The sequence below is a fragment of the Anarrhichthys ocellatus genome, unplaced genomic scaffold, assembly GCF_004355925.1.
Source record: "Anarrhichthys ocellatus isolate YVR2014 unplaced genomic scaffold, GSC_Weel_1.0 scaffold27, whole genome shotgun sequence".
Taxonomy (NCBI): domain Eukaryota; kingdom Metazoa; phylum Chordata; class Actinopteri; order Perciformes; family Anarhichadidae; genus Anarrhichthys; species Anarrhichthys ocellatus.
This window is the reverse complement of record NW_022280057.1, coordinates 5,650,819-5,674,851: the sequence shown is the minus strand read 5'-3', so window position 1 is coordinate 5,674,851 and position 24,033 is coordinate 5,650,819. Positions and strand designations below refer to the sequence as shown.

The 24,033-nt window shown below is 41.4% G+C and overlaps 2 protein-coding genes across 3 annotated transcripts in view; one reads left to right on the top strand and one right to left on the bottom strand.

Moving 5' to 3' along the window:
- dock2 (dedicator of cytokinesis 2) overlaps positions 1 to 24,033 on the bottom strand; it is an 88,360-nt gene that overhangs the window by 4,498 nt on the left and 59,829 nt on the right. The window contains exons 27-42 of the mRNA XM_031862888.1: positions 12,345 to 12,443; positions 12,126 to 12,220; positions 10,692 to 10,770; positions 10,458 to 10,558; positions 10,093 to 10,151; positions 9,596 to 9,744; positions 9,237 to 9,322; positions 8,969 to 9,125; positions 6,915 to 6,955; positions 4,796 to 4,886; positions 3,833 to 3,943; positions 3,181 to 3,270; positions 2,149 to 2,253; positions 1,449 to 1,590; positions 1,050 to 1,131; positions 790 to 874 (exon numbers count right to left, since the gene is read on the bottom strand). Of these exons, the coding sequence (XP_031718748.1) occupies positions 790 to 874; positions 1,050 to 1,131; positions 1,449 to 1,590; positions 2,149 to 2,253; positions 3,181 to 3,270; positions 3,833 to 3,943; positions 4,796 to 4,886; positions 6,915 to 6,955; positions 8,969 to 9,125; positions 9,237 to 9,322; positions 9,596 to 9,744; positions 10,093 to 10,151; positions 10,458 to 10,558; positions 10,692 to 10,770; positions 12,126 to 12,220; positions 12,345 to 12,443 (1,572 nt within the window). The remainder of the gene's footprint in view (positions 1 to 789; positions 875 to 1,049; positions 1,132 to 1,448; positions 1,591 to 2,148; positions 2,254 to 3,180; positions 3,271 to 3,832; positions 3,944 to 4,795; positions 4,887 to 6,914; positions 6,956 to 8,968; positions 9,126 to 9,236; positions 9,323 to 9,595; positions 9,745 to 10,092; positions 10,152 to 10,457; positions 10,559 to 10,691; positions 10,771 to 12,125; positions 12,221 to 12,344; positions 12,444 to 24,033) is intronic.
- The window catches only part of insyn2b (inhibitory synaptic factor family member 2B), a 20,166-nt gene continuing 14,811 nt past the window's right edge, over positions 18,679 to 24,033 (top strand). For both annotated transcript variants that reach the window (XM_031862889.1, XM_031862890.1), the window contains exon 1: positions 18,679 to 18,852. The gene's annotated coding sequence lies outside the window, so the exon portion shown is untranslated. The remainder of the gene's footprint in view (positions 18,853 to 24,033) is intronic.

Below are 24,033 nucleotides of genomic sequence, written 5' to 3'. Positions count from 1 at the left end.
ACAAAAAACACCCTGAAACTACCAATTTCAACGTAAACCAGTATATAACCATTATCTTGTATTAAAGTCTGAAGTCTTTCCAGACTCTTAATGCTGTTGAAGACATCATTCAAAGTCCTGTTCAGAAGTGTGCTATATCGGAGTGTTTAATGGTATATACTGGTTTACGTTGAAATTGGTAGTTTCAGGGTGTTTTTTGTCAGAGTTCTGAGGCAGATACAGTCTCCTGGTTGGATTATTTGGCATGGTTTGTCACTCGGAGAAGATTGGACGGCCTCTGCCCGGTACAGATTATCTGAACAGCTGCGGTTAGGTCACAGTCGAATGAGACCATTTTCTCTTTCACAGCATGGAGAGCAAAACTTGAGATATCTTCTATCGGGCATTTTACTGCAGTGGCAGAGTTCCTACTTCAGACCAGTTTGAGAACCTATCTTTACATTACATACAAAACATTTACAAATGATCACACCTTAAAGCAAAGCAGACTTTTAGCATTATTTAACACATCCCCCTCTGCCCAGGTAGAGATGTGGGGGCCATTGTGGACTCACAGTCTTTTTTATCTTCATCACTGTCCCGTTTCACATTGGATTTGGAGAGTTATGGAAGCTATAAGCTTCTGGCTCAAAGATATATTTACAATATAATCCGATATACCACACTCTGCTATTGAATACAATCTTATTATCTTATTTAACAGGAGCTCATCTTTTCAGACAATGCAAGTACACAATAGCTTATGAAACACTGGTCCTGGTAGTCTTAAGTGTTTTAATAAAAACTCACAACAAACTCATTGTTTGGGTCCACGGGTCCTTTCCTCACCGGTCGGGAATAGTGAAAACGCTGCACGTAGTTGGACTTGTAGAAGCTGCACATAGTTTAAGCATAAAGAGAGACAGAGATGTAAGTCAAACAAAGGAAATTAAATTTAAAAAAGAGGGAAACGTGACAATATCAGGACTTTTTTCAGTGCATATCTTTTCACAGAAATTCACATTTTTCTTTATCAAAATATGAAGATTAAAACGCGCTGTTTAACAGACTTGATAATCTGGTCGGGACAAGGTTTGTTCTTCAGGCGAGGAGGAATCTCGAGGACTGGCGTCACTGTGAAACACTGGATATCTGGTTCAGATCACTCAGGAATGAAACATCACTACATTTTAGAGAGTATCTCTACATCCATGTGTTAGAATATATAGACTGATAGTTGAGCGATGCATCAGACAAAAATAATATTTGATCTCTGCATTTAACCCATCCGAAGCATAAGGAGCAGTTCGCTGCTGTAAGGTAGCAGGAGACTATCTTGTGGTTCAGATCAAGGACACGTCAACATGCAGACAGTAGACAGTAGGAGTTGGAGATAAAACAATTCCCTCTACCCACTGAGCTACAGACACCCCTTTACTAATGGGTTTGTTATGCTCGCAGAAGGATACACTGCAGCGGAGAGTTCCTGACGTCGTCTCCTGGTATGGTGGTGGTGTTGAGGCGCACAGCGCTGGGGAACTGGCTCATCAGCTGGTTCTGAAAGTCCTCTCTGCGTTCATACTCCTTGCCGCGGTGGATAAACACTTTGTTCTGAAGCCACAGGAAATGTACTGGTGTTAATAATGACAAAGATTAAGCCCTTATTTCTCCTGCGACCACAAAGGGGCATTCTCTTTTTATCTGGACTTCCTTATAGGTCAGTCAGTTCATATAGAGCTGGTAGATCAAAGTGGTCCGATGCCTTGTCTCCTTTCGCTACCCTGGCCCCCTCAAAACAGACTAACTGTCTTTCTCATACTCCTTACCACAGCAGTTAAACACATCTAATGAGTAAAGGAGCTATAAGCAGTGGAATATTATATTTCTGCAATTTGCTGAAATTGACAACGTTCCCATAAGGTACTTCATGTCCCATTCTGTTAATCATCTCACTGGTGTGTCTAGAAGCCATTGCTGCAATTTTAAACAGCTTAGTTTCAGTGCTGATGATGGAGAAAAAAAGGTTTTTGTAAACTCTTTGTAAAAGGAAAGGAGGCCGTGATACCTTTGTGCTCCTCACACATCGTGTGAATCCGTTTGCTTCTATTCTATGACAAGTGACAACTTTATTTGTAACACTGTAAACTTTTAAAGTGACAAAACACAAACCCTGAGGAATGGAGGGTAGCCCTGGCCATAGTAGCCCACTGCAAAGTAGTCTGGTTTAGGCCTCAGGATCTTCATAATGTTTTCGTAGAACTTGGCTTGTTTCTCCTGTAGAGAGGGAGAGAGAGAGAGACAGAGCACGTGGTCAGAAGAGAGTTTCAGATGTGCACTGTGTGCAGCCGTAGCAGTTTTATCAGCTTGAGCCAATGACAAAGCTACCCTCAGCAGAATGCTGGGCCTTTGATAGATGGAGCAACCATAAAATGCACAGCATAAAAGGGCAATGTCTGCAATTTATATAACCACATAGATTCAACATTAGCAGAGAGAGAGACACTGCTGCAGTCATATAAAGAAAGAGATTGTTTCCCCATTGTTAGGAAAAAGTGTAAGTCTCTGTGGGGAGAATTGAGTGAAGGGGAGATAGAGGAGAAGGTGGTGCTGGATTTGGGCATGGAGGGAATCACTTCTGCTGTACTGTTGAAGCAAGAGATGAAAGAAACAGAAGAGAGAGGACAAAGTAAGAAGGGTTGGGAGAGGTTTTAAGTTGCTAATGATTGGCAATGGAGAATCACACTTTGGGGGTCATATGGTAATTGAGGAAGCTCAAACCAGAGTTCTTCAGAAAAAGATTTATTTTAAAGGAGGACTTGAAGTGTCAAGTAAGTATTCATTTTTAAACATGGATGAATGGTTGTGCTGAATCGTTTGTAGTATTTGAGAGTGTAGATGACTAATTTGGTGTGAAAACTGCTGACTGGGAAGAATATTTTCTGAGGTTGTGCAATTTAGAGCTTACAGACTGGCAGCTGGACAATTTACTCAGGAAGTGAGCTATGTTACTGCTGCTATCAAAAACTGAAATAAATTGACCGTGTCTTCCTTTCCTTCTGACACTCCCTCACACACAGGGACATCTATAACATCTTTGAAGGGAATTTAAGGAGAATAAGGATGAGAGATTGAAATACAGAGAAAAATGTGAGCTCATGTGCAGAAGATAGAGCATGGCGGTTTGAGATAGTCATGTATTACCAGTCTCTTGCTGAGTAACTCGTAGTCAAAGATCTCGTTTTCGTACTGTTCAGCTAGCTCCTTACACAGAGTGATGGCCTCCTCCCACATCTAAACACATATGCACACACACACACAAGGAGAGGAAGAAGTGTCCTTCATTACACCATCTGCTTATAGCTCGGCAGCAGCTGTCGTGGTGGGAATTCATCTGGTGGAAATCTCTGTTTCCAGGTCTCTGGGGAGTGGAGGGAAACTTCTCTTTCACTGCTTCAGAGAACATAAAGCACTCACAGAGAATACAAAATGAATGAAATACCAACATACCGCTCGGAGACAATGACTGCATGATTACAACACTGTCTCATCCTTGAAAGATATTGAATGTTTGATACAGGAAAGAACAATTTCCCTGAATTACAGTCTGAGGATTGATTTCTGATTTTTTTTTGGCCTTTCACTTAAGTGAACAACGTTATTTGCCTCGTCTTGTGATTTTTTTCAATCGTTCTGTAAAAGGAATTCAGAAACTGACTGCTAACAACTTTCTTCAGAGTAGAAAGCCTATTTCTGATGTTAGAGCATTGATCAACATTTCTTTTAAATCATCACATTACTCTAGGAGGGTGTTTTTAAGAAAGAGACTCATGCTGTAGTCTAAAGCAAGGCTGACCTTGCCCTTGTCAAAGTAGTCGATGATGGTGTCGTAGAGAGTTTCTTTGAGCTGCCGCTGGGTTTGCGAGCCATGGAACTCAAACTGGGGACTGCATGTCTCGTCTAACCACTGGAACGGAGACAGAAGGAAGATAAAAATAAGGACAGGGAAGTGAGATACAGTATTGCTGAAATGAAAGAGAAAAAGTTACAGTCAGACCAACTTTGCTTTTTACTGTTCCATTTATCATGATGTTGAAACAAGAGAGGAGAAGAACTAAAAGCTTAGTTTTCTTGTGGTAATAAATCAATATTAGTCACAGGCCGAGTGCACACAAAAACATGCAGCGCAATGTTCATTAATTATGATGAGACAATAGTTAATCTTCCATTACAGAAATTACACAGAAATCCATTTGGAAACTAAACAAAAACCCGAAACTGACTTATATTATTGGAGCAGGTCTATCTGCTAAGAAGAGAAGGATTAGAGCATGCTGTGCTTTACAGCCCGCTCTTTTCAATAATGTGAAGCAGGTATGACAGGACTGACACTGGAGATTAATGGAGAATATAAAAAAATGTTATAGAGTTCAACTGCTCTGATGTAATGATACTAGACAGCGAGAGGAGGAGAGAGACACGAGAGAAAGGGAGCGACGCCCTTATTCCCCTGTTCCTCTCTGTGGGCCTCCAAGTGTCCCATAAAAGAGATGAAGAGACAAAAGAGGTCAAACACACATGCATGCGCTGACACTCGCATGAAAACCTGCGCACACACAGAATCAATCACCACAGCGATGCACCCACAGTGGCCGATGCGATGCCATAAACGAACCTTCGGAGCTAAATATTTTGGAGGCCAGCGACGAGGCAAACATTCATCAGCTAATACAAAACTGTCTTGTTGGTGGACAGAGCAAGACGCTGGGTCCAGCATTAAAACGTCAGAGGAGCGTGTTTGTGTGTGTGTGTGTCCTACCTTGAGCAGACGAGAGTGGAGCAGCAGTGTGTATGCTGCCTCGGTGTAGTTTTCACCCTCCAGATGAAGGTCCCTCAACTTGTAAAGGTACCTGAGCACACACGTGTACAAACACACACACAGAGTTACAGAGGTCAGGTTACCTTAATATGCAATGTATACATCACTCCACTAGATGCCCCTGTTGGGCAACTTGAAACATATGGAGCATTTATTTGTGTATTTATTTACACAGCTGTGTGTCACTGCCCCATTCAATCTGTCTCATGCTCACACACACACCTATACGTACCCTGAAATACATACACAACAGAGACCGGTCATTCAAGAGCACACACATGCGAACACACAAAAGTACAATTTGACGCAATGTCTTTTTAACTGTCTGGCAGATATTTTGTAGCCCATATGTTTATGTTTTATAAGCCCGACAAAGAGGAAGATGGGAACATTAGCCAACCAGCATGCTCGTTTACTGCTTGCTTTTTGTGGAGATCTTTTTCTGTATCTCTCTGTCTTCGCCCTCTGTTAGGGGAACACATTTTTGCCACACAGGCAGAGGCTGGACTTTCTTGCTTTGATGACAAAGCAAGAAAGCAGTGGCTTTCTGGATGCTTTTAAATGAAAGATCCTCTGCATGCGTGATGCACTCTCAGGTCAATCGTTCATTCTGTCGAGGTAAATGTTGAAGGATCTTGCTTTCTATTCTCTTTAACCTCATCTGCTCCTTTCAATCTTAAGCAGCTAATTTCCCGACTGGAGCTTCCGCCTGTTCTATTGGTTAGGACAAGAGCTGCTGTTGACTGTGTGAATGTCAAGTCAATCTACTTACTGAACCCGTTTGTTTGATTGACCCCTCGCTCTTCATCCTTCCTGTTCTTCCACCCTTCCCTCTCTTCCGTCCTCCATCTCTCTCTGTGCTTTTCACCAGTAATTTGAGGTGTTCAATTAGCAAGAGACCAACTCTTCTATACCTGGGTGTTAATTAAGAAACCTAGGAAACCTGGGAGATGAAGTTTGTAGAATTCATCTTTTCATTTTAGATCACTCTAAAGTTGCTCCAATCTAATGTTGCTCTAATTAATTAAAAAGGTGACATGATTCCAGGAAGTACATTAAAAACAGTCAGTAAACTTTGAAGTGCTTAATTCCTTGCTGTGCTACAATATAATGCACAGAGGCAATGTAGATTGCATCAGGGCTGCAGAAAATTTAAATAAATTAAATCTTCTAATGAGACAGCTCCACAAAGATCTCATAAAACAAAAAATAAAAAAACGAAATGTTTGGAAAACAGTTACAGTTTGATAGAGGTCTGACAAACAGTAAAGAAAGTACAATCCTTGCATACTAATTGCAAAAGATGGTTTACTATAAGGATACGTATTTAATACATTGGGCATATAATTAATACAGTTTAGGGAATAATCAGTTGTCATGTTCGCATTAGTTTTATTTTCAATATAAATGTAAGCAATTAAGATGCAAATTTAATGATCTTTAACTCACATGCTGGGCCAGACCATAATTAGTTTGAGGTTTTATTATCCGTGCATGGTGTCGAGTAATATAGCTAGAACTGTGTAAGATAATATTCTGGTTAATTATACAGCACATAGGCTTACTGCTTTAATGTGTATTTCCATTAAATTATGTTTGTTTCCTCATGTTATTAAGCGAGCTGGCCAAATGTTACGGGTATTCTCCACAGGATAGATGGAGGCAGCTGATCAACCACAGAGTTGAGCTAACATTACCACATACAGATACCTAATTATGTCCATAAGCTATCCCCAGAAATGCACGTGGGAGCTGACGGGATCTGTATTCCCTCTCTCTCTCTCCTGCCATCATCCTTCCTCCGTCTCTCCCTCGTACCAATCATGTCACTCATTCTCTCGGTTCGCCCTCCAGTCCGACTAAGAGCTGATCCTGTGGATTCTGACATTAATTCAGTGGGACTCGTATAATCCCTTGTCAGATTACGGAGCAACACACACACACACACACACACACACACACACACACACACACACACACACACACACACAGGCATTCATTTACAAAGCAAAAATGCACCACTTAAATGTATTTAATGTCAAAGTCAGCTCGTAAATACCTGATGTACATCCCTTCACGATTGATGTCCTTGTAAAAGTTCTGCAAAATCAAAAGGAAAAGTTGGGTCAACGTGTGTGTGACAGATTTTAAATCATTCGGAATCACTGCACTGATTACTACTTTGTCGTCTTGTATTCATGTGGAGGAGTGTTTGTTTTAAAAGGCGGTTTGTGTGCGTTATGTGGGTTATGCTTCAGATTGCCTGTGTGTGTTCGTGTGTGGGAGTGTGTGCATGCACATTTGTTAGTTAAGCAGCACAACCTCCCAGTTTAATGAAGTTTAATGAAGTTTAATGACGTCTACAGAGAACAGAGGAGTGGAACGAACTGATGTAACCCAGACTCTCCTCCCCATCACGAGTCAGCAGACACAACACACTCCCACACACACACACACACACACACAAACAAACAATCAGAAATATGCAAAAACCAAGCCCAATTACTGTGAAATTCACTGTGCAGCCGTAGCATATGGTATGCCTATTTATGGCTACTTGCTTTATTTTTGCAAAGGTCAGATACATCATTGTTTGCATCAATGCATTTTGACTTGAGTAGCCAATGTCCTGCTGGAGGCTGTCCATCTACATGCAGGTCAGATGATTTTACTCTGAGCAGTCTTTTCAACATGCAACACAATCCATAGTAGAACTACAGTATCACCTTTATGCATCTTTCCTAACCAACAACACACCAGGTGACAGCCATTTTTTAATCGGTATATACTGTATATCTTATATGAAGAAAGTGTTATCTGTAATACAAACGTGCTTTTTTCAGCAGCTGAAAGTGTCCATGAGTTATTCCGGAAAGCCTTTAGCACGCGGTTAGCCAAGGTTATTTCAGCCTGAGCTTTGAGTGTATGCTTGTAAATGCATCTAAGTGTATTTGTGAGTCTTTGAAAGTGCATCCACATGAGGAGGCATAGCGAATACCTGTGCGTATGTGTGTGTACTTCCTAAGTGAAGTTAGCCTGGGGGGCAGGGGGGGGGGGGGCTGCTCGCCTGCAGGAGGGATTTTTTTAGCTGGCCGAACAAATGAAAGAGAATAGCTAATAGGCAGCTGCCACAGGCTACAAGTTAAACATCTCTGTCATGTGGCAACAGCCTCAAGTCCGAAAGAGGAAAATAACACATTATAGATACCAACACAGACACAACCGTTCATCATTAACTGATCCTCCTGAATGTTAGCGTGTCAGAAATGTCTTCTAATCCAAATAAAAAGCGCAGATATAAAAGAACAAAAACAAATTATGAAGGAACTATAACTTTTAATTGTTCTGTGTAGACAATTGCATGGTGGGTAGATGGGATCCATTTCTAAACTTGTGTGTACAGTGGGGGAGAATATGATTAGGAGATCACATAAGAGAAAAGATGTGCAGCACACAGGAGCTGATGCAACGCTCCGCAAAAACTGTCAGAGACCAGACACAGAGATGAATCTTTTCCTTTAGATCAATCAGCACACAAATCAAATGAGGAAAAGGGAAACAAAGACCTTGGCATGAAAGACGAGACATAAAATCAGTGTTGCAGAATGAACTGTTCAATCAGTGTGGCTCTTCTGGTATGGATGAGATTATTGACCGAGGTCTCTGTGGAACTAACTCACTTACTAGTCTGTTCTCAACCACACATAAAGTTAATTTCAATAATAATGAGTTTAACGATGTGTGTGTGTGTCTGAGGCCAGCACCTTTCTAGTGCAGCAACACAGTACAGAACATGTATCAAGGTTGGTGTGAACAAATTCAAATCCATGGTGACGCATGCCAGATTCACAACATATAGTCGATTTCGAAAGATGTGCAGCATCAATGAATCACGAAGAAAACAAAAAAATATTAAAGTATTATGGAGAGGTTCACAGCAATATGGTGAAATTCAAGGACCTAACTACCTACTTAGTCCTGTACCCACGTCGGTGACTGCCCTTCAAGAAAGCCCACCTAAACACCTCGGTGGTGGAGAGGGAATTTGTAAAAAGCTGATGAAGCCTGCAGCCATTGTAAGGTATTCCATATTTCAAAGAAGCTGTGACTTACCAGAAGGTTGACAGTACAGCTCATGCGGTTGTTGCGGCTGTCGTCACTCATCACAGTACGGTAGTCGAGGAGACGAATGAGGAGTCCCTTCACCAAGGCCACAAAGTGCTGCACCTGTGGCCTCAGCGTGGGTTTCTCTGCAGCACAGTCCAGCAGGCTGGCAGACAACAAGCATCCACAAGTTAATCATCAGAGGATTTGGTCTTGATATTCAGTGTTTGAGTGCTGCAAGCTTTGTGAATGTATATCTGTTAATAATAAGGCCTACATGGTCTCCAGTAGTTGCATGTATTGCTCGTCTCCTCCTCCACCCTCCACCTCATGGTCCAACTTCAGAATGATCTCATCCTCAAACTATAGAACAAAAGAGAGAGAGAGAGAGAGTAAAGAGGAGAAAACAAATAAGAGAAGTAATGGAAGGAACAAATCAATTATGCAAGCACAATTAAGGTGTCTCTTTTACTTTCATGCAGTGCCACAGGAAATCGATGGATGAGCACAATGTGCATGTGCCAGTGTTTCTTTGTGTGTTTTGAGCATGCAAATGTGAATTAGTCTTTTGCATCCTCGGATGTTTTGTTTGAACATTTCTGCACATTGTGCGACATTGTATTGGTGCATTTCTACCTTGTGGAAGTCTCCAGAATGTGCATTTTCACAGGTGATCATGTCGAAGAAGATGGGGATGGTGGCCCTTCTCAGCTCTTCTTCTGGGATCAAAGTCATCTCCAGGATGGGGCCCACCATGCCAGGGATGAAACAGATCTTATGACTGCCTGAAAGACACACACACACGCACACGCACACGCACACGCACGCGTAATGAAAATGCACGTAACACCATATCGGACCCATCTCCCCTTGCTCACCAGCTGTCCTCTGAAAGGCTCCACAGGTCTCTGACCACCAACACATCCTAATTCAAGGGCAGTGTTTCCTTCAACAATAAAGGGTTGAACTCTGATTCCTATCTCCAGAGGAGAACCACTGTACATGCTGTCTCTCTATGTGAATGAATTCCCCCCGACGCTTGGTTGTGCTGTTCACCCACCTACACTGGAATGTGTTTATATGAGAGTAAACACACAGGTTTGCATACCCAGAAGCAAACTAGATTTTCTTACCCAGTTTGTACCAGATGTCCCGTATAGCGAAGCCAATGAGTTCTCTCATATCTCCATATCTGGAATTAAGAGTTCAAAAATACACATAAACAGAGACAGAAAGAGAAATCAGCCCAATGACTTGATCAATACTGATATTTTCATCTTCAAAGACTGAGTGAGGACCCCAGTGGGAAAGATAATGCTGTGTTAATCTGCCCCAACATGAACCAAATTGAATATCTCTCTACAGGCATCACACGGTTTTAATAGGCAGTGGGAGTGTAAACAGTAAATGCAGACTCCAAAATAGATCACAAATCACTCAGTGTTTCATTAGAGCAGGAAGAGTGTGTGTGGTAAAATGATATGCCCCCTTCTCTCACTTGGCCAGAATCTTGTTCCTCTTGGTTGGCGAGAAATGCTGAAGCTGCAGAGACTCCTGGGTAATAAACGCCACCGCCAAGTGGAAGTAGTTATTCCACAACTAGACGAAGAATACAAGCGACGAAGAGTGGGGATGTAGAGAGAGACAATAGAGATCTTTGTTAAAAGCAGTACAGCCCAAAAAAAAGGTGCATTATGAGTAAAAGCCTGTAAATACACACAAACACACTTACCTGTACTTCAAAGTCGTCGTTATTCAGGAACTTTTGGTTCATTGTGTCCGCATAGGTATTGATGGCTCGCAGGAACACTCTAATGGAGAGAAACACACAAATTGATTGTACACACATACACACACATACACACACACAGAAAGTAAACCTATAAAATAGAATGGTGGAAATCAATGCTACGAAAAAAGAACTTCCTCATGCAGCAGTTTGATTGCAGATGAATAATTAATAAATATATAAAATAAACTTTAATTCAGAGCATTCCTCGCCATGTTGAGAGCCCTGCTTGTGACTAAAGGTGCTGACAGTGCAAACAACAGCAACAGTGCTGAAAGAGCTAACAGCGTTAACCTGGGGGGGGGGGACCAAAAGACAAAGACGCAGCGCTTCTGCAAAGAAGCGCTGCGCACGTTGTGCACGTTGTTATCATCCATAACCGCCATCTGAACGCAGGGCAGAGCAGCGGACATGAGCTACACAGTGGGGCACACACACATGCACTAACATGCACGAAGAGCAAGTGCAGCCGCCATGCTATGTCAACAAAGCAAGGAGCTCAGATGACAACACACAGAAGGGGAGCGACCTCATATCTGCTTAGGTAGACATTACTCCACTATATCTTTACAGAGCAAATAGTTGTTTGCTGCAATATTAATGCTCTGAATATCATATAGAGGACATTGAAGGAAAATGATCACAAATGCAACGTATTTGTTGTTAATCAACGATTTGCGACTTTAAAAGCTCAAGCTCACAGCTTTATTCAGCTATTTCAAGAGTGTAATATTGCTTCAGATTCAAAGCTTCTATCACAATGACAGATCTTGATAGCAGCTTCACACAGTGCGCAGGTGTATCAGTGATTTGTGACTTCATGAATTTCTAAAGTTAAGTAGCAAATCTGTCTTTCTGCACGAACACTATCTATCTATCAATCATTGTTATTCACAGCCAACTGACATTACCTCTGCCTGCCCTTTACTTTTCAGTGGGACGTTCTCTCTCTACCTACCTGCACATCTCTTCCCAAGGCCCAGTCTGCAGACTCCTTATTAACCTGTCTTTTCCTCTACCTCACTCTCACCTATTTGTCTTGTCTCTTCCTCTGACACAGCTGTAGCCTCCCCTCTAGCTTACATCACAAAACATACACAGCAGCAGTTCGCACGCACGCACGCACACTTGTCACCTCAGCCTTTTTCATCATCGCAGCCCTGATCCCCAGCTTTACTATCTCTAAGTTATCTCTATGTGGGTTTGTGTCTGCAAAAGTCGCTGTGAATGTCTTTTATGATTCACATACACCAGGCCTCACTGTCCCCATAGCAGGTCGTACTGAGGCAGTTGTGGCCTATTCAGTTAGAGAGGCAGACCTGGGACAAGTAGGTGGATGGTTCAAATCTCGGGTCTGTATGTGTGTGCTTGTAGTACCTGTTCTGTACCATGATCATGGCCATCCAGTCAGAAGGGTACACATGTTTCCCAATCAGGTCCTTGAAAAGTAGGAAGGACTCCATCAGGAAGTCCTGCAGTGAAATGAGCAAGAGAAGAAGAATGTGTGTTGTAGAAGAGAGAAAGATTTATTTTTACCATTGGTGTGTATTTAACAGTCATCTGCAAGTGTGTGTGTATGTGTGTGTGTGTACATACCACTAGATCAGAGGATCCAGCGAAGGTTTCAATGTATGTATCATAGTGACGATCATCCATCTGACTGAGGATAGCTGTCATGCAGGCGACCACCCTGGACTACAAAGGAAAAGTGTGTGGGAGAGAGAGAGAAAGAGACGCATTACTTTCTGGGCACTGTGCAGCTGCTCTTACACTGCATGCTATGATTCTAAAGCCAAAGACATTTAAATCTATTCAGGTAACATATTGCTGCACCATGTCTAAGGCTGCCTGGAGTATATTTCAACAAAAACCTCACACCAGTTCACTTGCTAATTTGAGGCGCAATTCTTAAGACCAAAGAATATCAACGTCATCACATATTACAGGACCTGGAACAAAAGGCCAGCGCTCTGAGCAAGACACTATGATGTTATGTTTTAACGATGCTGTTTATATGAAAAAGTTGTTATTCACTAATTACCATAATTACTATAAACAAACAAAAACAAATAAAAAGACTGGCAGCCTCTCGTTTCTAAATTGTATTTCAAAGTAGAAATTGTGGCTGTCTGCTAGGTAAGATTAAAAAAATACATTCTGAATTACTATATAACAAAAAAAAGGATATACATAACCACAAAATTGCTAAAAGTGCAAACAGCTTAAAGAAAACTGACTTTTAATATGTGTTTTACTTTTGTAAAGAACAAAAACAGAAGACAACTTCAGGACAGAGCAATATCAGCAACATCAAGGTCAGTGGTAATTTTGACAAACAAGAGGGCGCTGTTCATATACTGTGAAATGCAAGATGTGGTCAACAGAAAGTGACAGACAGTTTACACAGTGGGATATTATAGAATGGTAAAACCTATAAAAAAATCATTTCAAATCATATCAAAACAAAACATTTAAAGCTCCTGATTTCACAACAGCTTCTCTTGTTTTTGGGCAAACTTACATACTGATTTACAGGTTTCTTTTTGTATTGGTGTTTTTAATGAGGTATTAGCTCCTCCGTATGTGCACTTAACTCTGAATATGGCCCACGGTGAGTACACAAAAACACACACAGAGAGACTGGTAATAGGCAGGATTGGATATAGATAAAAGTGAAGGAGAGTCGAGAGACAGGAGAGGGGGCAGAAGGAGTGAGCGTCGCTTTGAAAGGAAGACAGACATGAAAGATGAGGAGCGGGGGGAAAAAAAAGTTTTTAACAAGTTTCAAGTTATAAGTGTGTGTGAAAACTACGTATGCTGAGAAAAGAATCCTTGAGCTGGATTAAAGCACTAAATTCATGGGAAAGAAGATAGAGCAAACCTTTCAACAACCAGAGGCTGAGAGGAGGAAGACACTGAGAGGGGCAGCAGGCAAAGGAGAAGAACACAGAGAAGACATGGACAAATACTCAACTACACTGACCAGAACAGAAATAACCAATGGCATGAATGTAACAATTGTTTGCATATATTACAGAAGCTTTTTTATAGACTACTGAAATATTAACTGGTTAGTCATTTATCATCAGCCCCCTCCACTTCCCTCTTCTTCATCTACTCCACCGGTTTGTCTGATTACTCATTCTTCGCTGTGAACATCGCTGCCCTTTGTACTTTCCGTCCAGCCAATACAATTACTGACAACCTAAAAGGAAACATGGTAAAGCCCTGTTACTTTCGTTATTCAATTTTTCCACTTTCTCTTTTCCATCTGACATTTTTTCATTTTCTGTCCGTAAACATGCAAGAATGACCCTCGTACCACCGAGAGCCATCAGTGGGATGCCGTGCTTAAAGTCACTGTCATCTAGTTTTGTTCCACTGCTATATATGTTAATGTTTTCTGATCCTTCCCTCTGCTGGGCTTAATTGCTGGAATCAAGTTCGCAAAATCCTTTTTCAGAAACCTTGGCAGATGTGCAGGTATTTCTGCTTCATCGTAACGGACCGGGGTTTGGGTGAAATTATTCTCCAGAGTTGTTGGCACAAAAATGGGAAACACGAGACAGAGATGAAGCATGATGGATGGCTGATTGAAGATGAAAGATGAACGGCATCTCATGTGGTGACAGCTTTCATCTAATCAAAATGAGCAGGGCGGGTGGGTATGCGTGAGTGCACTTGCCTTCATTCCAATAAGAAAACATACTTTTTCAGTCACATATGCAAATATAAAGGCAGACACACACAGAGCAATTGGTAAAGGAAGTGTTTTCAGTTGGACTTCAAACAGTCTATGTCTTACTGGGGAAGAGAATTGTATGTTCTTGGATGTGTGTGTGTGTGTGTGTGTGACCACCTCCATCCTCCACTCAACTTTCTTCCTGCAGTGCAGTGACACCAGACACCCTGTCAGCAAACTCTCTCATTTAACTTCTCCTCCTGTCTTTCCCCCCTCATCTCCCCAACACATGTTCAAAGTTACTCTGAGATCAATATAATGTGACACTAAAGTACATCTTTAAATAATGTCTCTTTTGTCTTAGAGGCAATTGTGAAATTGTGTTATTGGCAGTTTTCCTAAGAGGATAGCAAGCTTACAGAGTAGCAAGTAGAGAAGCTCACTTCTCCTTCACCCTCTCTTCCGTCTTTGCCTCCTTAGAGTGTAATGGTTGATCAATAATAGGATTAAGCACACACACACACACACACACACACCAAAACTACTCTACAGTTCAGTACTTTCTGGGTTTCAGGTTCACTGTTTGTGTAAGCCAGTGTGTGTGTTTGTGAAGGTCACGTGTCGTATTGCCCTACTTCTGTGTAATTGGTGTTCTCTGAGGACTTATGCTCTCAATCTCCTCTAACACCATCTAGAAACACACACAAACACAAACGCTCAAAGGGCCAAATATCTGACCATCAACTGTTTGTGTCCTCACACATCAATGTGTTTAATCAACACATTACATGCAGAGGCATACAAGAAGCATCTGAGCCTTGTGCGTATAAATAAAACTCCTGACAATTGAAGTATGACAGACAGACGGAGAGAGAGAGAGAGAGATAGAGAGAGGTAGAGAGAGGGAGGGGGAGAGGGGGAGAGAGAGAGAGCGAGAGAGAGAGAGAGAGAGAGAGAGAGCTCAGTGCTTGTTGAGGCGAAGGCCTTACGCAACAGTGAAGAGATTACTGACAAAACAGGACACAGATGCTGGCGAGGTCTGGGATTTCTCCCCTCCTCCACCTCCTGCACCTCCTCCTCCTGCTCTTTCCATCATTTATCCATCCATTTTCTCACATTTTGGACACTCTCATTAATAATGTATTAACAGCTGTATTTTCAGAGTTGCATCGAAATGACAGGTACCTGAAAATGCACCTGCATGACTAGCTAAACTATGCCGTGCCAGCAAGCTAGAAGCTGCAATGTTGATTAAACTCCACGGTGCAAAAGTGTCAAATTAAACAACTACTAAACAACGTCAGCTGGGCCTTACAGCCCATAAAAGCTGGCCCATGGGCTTCTCTGTCTCTCCCTTCCAGCTGACAGCCAACCTGCACCACCTTCTTTTCACCTTCAGCAGCTCCGAAGCACACATCCATCCACCTCTTTTTATTTTTAACCTCTGATAACGTTTGCCACCATAAGCAACAGGTCAAAGTAACGCGGTAGCTGCAAATGCAAAAGTTTGAGCTATTTCTTCTTTTAAAAGTCAAGTTTAAAAGTCAAGTCAAGTCTTTTAAAAGTCAAATTCTCTGTTTAAAGTTCATTATCCCCAAGAGATGCCAGGTGGGATGAAGAGTGAAACACTATTGATGCAATTAGATATAATTAACATATCATTCTTTTTAAATTAAGACAGATCATGAAAGCAATTACTTTGTCAACTCTAATTTAAATAGATTCATCTGCTAGAAGTACACAAATATTTTCTTCTGGCATGTTGGTTTCAACTGTCACTCAATAGCGTGGAACAGTAGAGCAAGTAATCCACCGGCCACACTTGGATGATTTCGGTGTTTGTTCTCCCCTATTAAATTGCCAATATCTGAGACATTTAGCCTATTCAGAGAACTAGTCGACAGACAGACAAAGTAGCAAAATAGACTACGAACACAATACATGAATAAATGAGTTTCAACCGAAAGCTAAAAGGGACATGACAACCATCCATTCAAATACGTTTTTATTACTCATTGATGCCTCATCACAGCCCTTCATTTAGGTCCATACCCTAAAGGTGCTCTCCTCCCCACCCTTTCTTTTTTTTGTGTGTGTGTGGTGTCCCCTCCAGGAAGCAAGTCATTTTTGCTGCTCTCAACTGTGATTTTTCATATAAAAAAATAAATAAAAATAGAACATCTACAAAACAGTCTCACAGGAAGCCTGCATCATCCCTCACTGTACCATTGCAGACACACACTCATCACTGACCCCGCTCTATAACATGCGTCTATTATACACACACACACATTTTGCCAGACAGCTGGTAGGAAGTAGAAGGGGGTTGAAAGAGAGAGATGGATTGTGCGGAGGTGCAATTAAGAGTTGCTGTGTGCCTCAGGCTGATGTGACTGTGTCTTTGTCTGAGGCAGAGACAGAGAACGAGGGAACATGTGTGTGTGCATGGGTGTTTGAATTTCAGTGTGATATGTGAACATGTTCGTCTATTCAGAGAACAGATCAATGCGTCTACAGATTCCCATCTCCCAGTCAAGTACAAAGAGTACCTAGGTGATAGAAATAATGAAGAGACACCAAATAGAGAGAGGGAGGTCAAGGGAAGAGGAATAACAAGAGAGGAGGAGACGAGAAACTTAGTCTCCAGCTCAGACAGCGTACTCATCCTCCTCTTCCTCCTCCTGTTCGATAATGACATACTTCTCCTCCAATCCAAAATCTAATTACTGTGACCTCAGAGCTTCAGCCAACTTTCTTATGCTTTGTCAACCTTGTAAGTTTTTGTCCATACGTGTATTGTATATGTAGGCCCCATGTGTTGCAGTGCCCTTACACCGCATATGTAATTCATGCACACACACACACACACACACACACACCTTTGCTTGCCTCATCAGAGGTCAAATGAAACACAACGCAAGGTGAGTCAACCACTTTGCTGTGCCACCTACATCATCAGTCATTTTCAGGTGGGGGAAGGGTCAACAGGGACATTTATGCGGACACTGCATCAAGGGACCACTCAGGGAACACACACACACACACACACACACACCTTCACATGTAATAATTCATTGTCCATACACACAAAAACTGAGAGTCATAACTCAAAACACAGATACATAAGCCCTTACGAATGAATAAAAACACAACAGTTTTACCATATTTGTGAGAACTTAGTGTTCATCTATTTCACTTATTCTAGCTAACTAACGTTGACCTTAAGAGAATTAACTGAACCTACTCTGATTTCGAGGTTAAAACTTTTAAACTTGCCTGTAAAAGATGTTGAAAATATTATTGTCTTCCGTGATGCTTGACGAATGAGGAAATCATTTTGCAAACAGTCATGCTGTGCACAAAAATACAAAGCAGTCATAATTAAGCTTAATTAGAGCCTGATGTCATATGGCGTTTCATCTCCCTTTCTATACAATTAATCTAGTTTTTTTTGTCTCGTTTGCCTCGAGAAAGAAAGCAGCAGCATCCCCAGCTGGTATGAATAGGAGCGGAGAAATGAAGAGAATTACACAGAGGGAATGGCAGGATGGCAGCTGGGACAGTCAAACACAGAGGATGAGGTGAGTGTATAAGGGATGAAGATAAAAGAGGAGGAAATAACGGTGTGAGGAGGCTAAAGTGGGGCAAAGAAGAGGGAGGACAGCGAAAAAACAGCTCAAACGGGAGAGCGAGGTGAAGCTACCAGGGAGAGAAAGCGACAGACCAAGACAGAGAGAGAGAGAGAAAGAGAGAGGCAATAGCACAACGCGTTTGAAAAGCAAAGATATAAATAAAGTGACTGATAGAAGTGTGTGTGTGTTTCTGTGTGTGTGCGAGCAAGCGTGTGTTTGTTTGGGTCCTGGCTCGCCTCCCGGGAGAAGATACTTCTGTGCTGCCAAAGTTTCATTGGGTCTACCACCATGCCAGGGTCAATGCAGACACACACACACACACACACACACACCAGGGCATGGCATGGGATTAGCCACCATTAAAGAGACAGAAATGGGGAAACAGACAGAGAGTGACAGAGAGAGAAGGTGGACGAATTAAAATCAAAGTGACAGTACTTGAGAGGTGAGAGTTAAAGAGATAAAGGGTTGAGAAGGAACTGCAGTAGGTATAGAAAAAAACTGAGATAGAGATAAATCAGAGAAAGGCAGAAAGAGAGGCAGGGAGATTGAGGGAGAGAGGGGGGGAGGGAGGGAGAGAGAAAGAGAGAGAGAGAGAGAGAGAAAGGAGGGAGGATCACTGGGCTCCGCGAGCATGCGAGGATCAGTAGCAACAGAATGAGACGGAGAGAGAGAGGATAGAGCGCGGCAAAGGGTTGGAGGAGAGCGCTCCGGAGGACTAAAGGACTATCAGAGATGAGAGAGAGACATCGAGAACAAGCATGTGGACCAAAGGGGAGGATAAGAAAAGGTAAGTGAGTGAGAAAGCAACGGAAGACAGTTGTGAGGAAAGATTACAGTGTATACAGTAAGTGTATGTGAGTGAACGCAAACAAGCCTGAAAGGTTTTCTTTTTTGTTAAAGATGCTCTATTTTGACCATCTGTGGAATCTCTCCAGTTGCGTAGGTCGCAGCTATAGTTCTTTATTTTCAAAGCAGCTCATTCAAGATTTAAGACACCGGCCAGAATTTGAATGGATGTACTGGTGATTGTTTGGAAGCGAGCCACAGTGAGCCAATTGGAGTAATGGTCAAAATCCTTAGGTTTAACCTCTGGACTCTGGAGAAACCCTCCCCCCCCTTAAAAACAAAAACAAAATCCACAGTAACTGGCTTTGTTTGGGCGTCTTGTTTACTACAGACTCAGTAGCTTTGACAAAGGTGTGTACATATCTACTTCAGGAAGGCTGCTTATGGCAACAGTTTGTATTCTTATTTATTTTTAAAGTAGAACGATCACAGCATCACAGTGTGTATGTGAATATGTGTATGTGTGTGTGTGTGGCAGGTGAGTAATCCTACCCATCTGTCACAGTAGGATTTGCTGCATATGATTACGTCTGTGTGCCTTTATGTACTGTCTGTGCATAGTGCTTATTCTGTGTGTTTTACCATGCAACATCAGTTATTAAAGCTAGTGTAGCTTTAATATAGGATTATATTGCAATAACCCTTCTCTTATACACTAATGCTGCCCCTGTACATCTGCGTGTATATGTGTGTGTGTGTGTGTGTGTGTGTGTGAGGGAGAGAACAAGCAAATGTGTGCAGGAATCTACAAATGAGACAGTGTTGATAAATGTGACCCGTGTACTTTACGATTATATAACCTCATCAGTTAGTTAAGAACATACCTTAAAATGAAAGTGTGTGCATATGCATGTGTGTTTGTGTAACACTATCAAACAGTCTTTCATTGGCAAAGACAAACACATCAAGTCAAGTCAAAAACAGAGTAAGGAGATATTCTTAGTCTCCCTTTACTTTCAATTATTGATAGAAATGCCATAACGCTTAAATGTATAGGGAGCTTGTTGTGGGTTAGGGGTTATAAATACTAAGTGCTTTTCTCTGTTTTCGTCCTCCTCGGATGAAAGAATGATGCAAACCCAACATATGCAGGAATTTGAGTCAGTACGAATCAAATCCTTACAGATTAAATTTTTTCTAACAAATGTGTACTATACAGTTTTATTTTGTTATTATCATAATGCTTTCTTTTTCAATGTTGTATATTTGCTTTGAGTCATCAACTGAGAGAAACAAATCAAAACTTCTTATGGCAACATTTCAAAACTCTGTGTAAGATGTGCTTGCAAGTTGTTTACATGTCTTGTATTAAAATCATCCCGGCAGAGATAACACACATATTGGAAACAACTGCAACGTAGAAGGAGATCAGGGGTATAATGGGTATAATGCAAATTAGAGGCTAGGGAAACCCAATCAATAGGTTAGGACATTAAACGGCCTTGACTTTAATTACATCACTTTTCTCCTGAGAATGACGGATGATGGGGAGAAAGAGAGATAAAGGTTAAAGGAGATTGACAGCGAGACAAAGTCAGGAGAAATGTGTGTACTTTCATATGCATCTTTGTGTGTGTGTGTGTGCGTGTCACTGACACTCTGCTGACTGTGAAAAGGTGATGAGGTGCGGTGAAAGAGAAGGACTAGAAAGTCAGAAGGGCAGGGAGATGGATTAGGGAGAGGGAGGGAGGGCAGCGGGAGGGGGGGGGGGGGCAACAGGATGGAGAGGAGAGAGGAGGAGAGATAGACTGGGGGTTAATGATGGCTATTGGAGGGGATGAGTGATATACGGCAGAGGAGAGAAGGATAAGATGATAGAGGAGGATAGAGAGAAGAGAGAGAAGTGAGAGAGTGAAGATAGGTGAAAAGGACGGATAAAAAGACGACTCCAAAACAGACTATACAGTATCACAATCTATTAGCACACTGATAAGATGTGTGTGTGTGTGTGTGTGTGTTCCCCTGATGGCTTACAGGATCTAGTTTTCCACTTTATCGTGTTTATCTCTGATTATCAAATATTTGTAGGCAAATCTCATAAATATTCAGTTTACATTGGTTTCCCGGCTCTGTTGCTCAGCTAACACACTCTCCTCTAGCCAACAACAAAACAAATGAATTAAGCCGGCAGATGGATTTGTCAATGGTACACTCTTTGTCTATATTTCACCCCTTTCCTTGTTACACCTAACTGGTTGTAAATACGACTGCACCATAAAACCAAACATAATTATTATTTTTTTCCTCTGAGGGCTCTCTGAATGGAACACGACATCACTTTGAATCATGTCCTATTTCTTCCCTTGTAAACAAGTAAAAGAGGCTAAAAACTTTGAAGGAAAAAAAGTTCAAGTTGGATTTGTAGAAAAAGAGCCCAAAACAGGTATAAACACATCCTCAGTTAATGAATTCATATTTGTGGAAGTGAAAATGAAGATGAAAGTTGATTTATATACTGATATAAAATAGCCATTGATCTCTGGGTGTAATCCCTTAACATTTTAAGATGCAATATATGACATCGACGGATGTTCACGCATGCTAGGTGCAACTGAAAATTCTCAAGCACCTTCTAATTAAGTCAAATTAATATCATTGTTATTATTCCTCAGAGAAGCTAGTCTGCCTCACATGTCTAATGGAGAATCAAGTAATCTAAATAAGACTAAATTCATTTTCTGCCTTTGTCTTATTGATGCATCACTGATTAAAACATGCATGCACGCACGCGCACACACACGCACACACACATACGGTGAAGTACACAGTTTGTGCAGAGGCAAGGACTGTTGGCTCACAACAACTTATAGCTTACAGGGGGTCTCTAGACACATGACGGCAAAACACAGAATCCTGGAATTCATTCATGTTTGGAGCAAAGTTAAATTCTCATAAGCAAATCAAAGATGGTGGACTAGATTGTAATGTAACTTTATCATGAACACACAGTACACAGTGTGCATTAGGGCAGTTGTTCCCAAAGTCGGTGCCTTGAGGACAGGTCATGGATGCCACAAGATTTATCATACTGTTAATTTATGGTGCATTTTTACAGTTTAAAAACTTTCAAAAGGGCTAATGACTTAGTAACACAACATGCTTTCCTGGTCGGGAGATTCTCAGGAGCTCAGCAGATCAGAAAAATAGTGACGGTCAGAGCTAGCGATGATAAGATTTGACAGAGCTCAAAGAAATGATGACACATCTCAGCCCTCAGGAGTAAAGTCAGACTGGCCACTACTTGGCTTAACGGACAGGTTCTGGCTGCTGTAGAACGAGGGATATCTATCATTGTCCGATTCTCTGTGGTATTCCCAACATCATACATGTGTGACGCGGCTCTCTCTTCTCAGGTACACATGAAAACAAAACAAGAAACCGACTGTCAGTGGGGTCAAAACCTGCAGGTTGTGTTCTCTCTCTCCACAGCAACAGCTGGCCAACGTATTCTATTAAAACACCTGCAACCTTTTTTTGTTTTGTTTCGTTAATCTGTCCTTGTACACCCTAAAAATAAGCTCAATTAAATTTAGAAAAAAAACCTTAAAAATGTTAGCTTATTTTAATTGTATTAATTGTTTATTTTAAGCTAAATATTTATGTAATATAATATTGCATCTGAACCTGTTGTACTGAGGGGTAGGGGATATTTTCAGCGTTCTAAATGTTTGGGATCCATCGCTGTAGAGCACAGCCCTTTCTAATATTCTATTTATCATCAAATAATGTTTTGTGAGTGAGTGTTGAAAACCTACATTACGTTCTGTGTTTCCATGTTTCCATTGTTTGAACTAGCTGCCTTGAAGAGACACTTGAGTGTCTTACTATCAGCGAGGTACACGCAATCTGCCCCAAACAATGCGAATGAGAACCAAACTTGGATTACGCAGGGTTGGCCGAGATACTTGGCTTTTGAGAGTTGAAGATTCTTTGGTTGAAATGCTAATTTAAAGTGCACTGTCCCTGAAAAATACAGTTGAACCCAATTAAAATGCACAACAAAACCAACTGCAGAAAGCTGAGCAGGTTTCCGGGTTGTTTTGAGGATCATTACTGGATCCCTCCTTCTGTCTGGAGTGCAGTGATAGTAAATGTTAAAACTGTACCATGGCGCTTGAGAAAAGGTGAAACCAATTATGTAGACAAAAGAATAAAACATTTAAAATGTGCACACATACTGTATATCTGCAATGCAGCATGCAAATACCGGACATCTGCAGACATACCATATTCATTTACAAGCAGAAATGAAACCAATACGAGTATTTGCTACTGCTACTGATAGAAAATAGTCCCTTTCCATCAGTTCACTGTACTTATTACACACACATGTAGAACATAACAGTTAAAACACAAGCTGCCTTATATTTCGAAAGAGGATTATCAGTAATTCTGCTGAGTTTCCATTTTAACCATGTTCATTCGGGTAAAGCAGAGCAGTCGTAGATTAGCCATCAATCAGATCAGAACGAATTGGAGAGGAGGTCTTAAAAATGTAACAGCCATACTTAGTTGATTGTTGTGGCGTCTGTGCTGACATCACTCCAGCGTCTTCCTACAATTATTCATTGACAAATATCTGTGCATGTAAATATTTCAGATTTTGTGCTTTGATTCATATTATGGAAATATAAGATGTTGCAAGAACTCTTTTAAACTTATTCACGTTGATTTGGGGAGTGCCCTCAAGAGTAGGACCTTGTTTGTTTTCAATTATTTTCACTAATATAACACTAATATAATTATATAATGATATAATGGAAAACAAAATATTTTGTTGCTTTGAGCCCAGACAGCAGAGAAAAAAAAAACTGACTACACTACCCAAAATGCAGTGTGTGCCCTGTCTCTGAGGGCCAATAAAGAGCTGCGTTTGTTCTTTTGTGTGATTACAGAGCAGTAAAGCGAGTCTCAGTCTCCCTAAAACACACACACACACACACACGCGCACGCAGCCCGTCAATCGGCAGTTGAAAAATGAGGCTCACCTTGAAACGACAGAGGACTAGACTCGCTGGAGCATCCAGTGCTCTGTTACCACTGCAAAGGCGTGGGTGTGCACTCATTCTCTCTCTCACACACACACACACACACACACACACACACACACACACACACACAC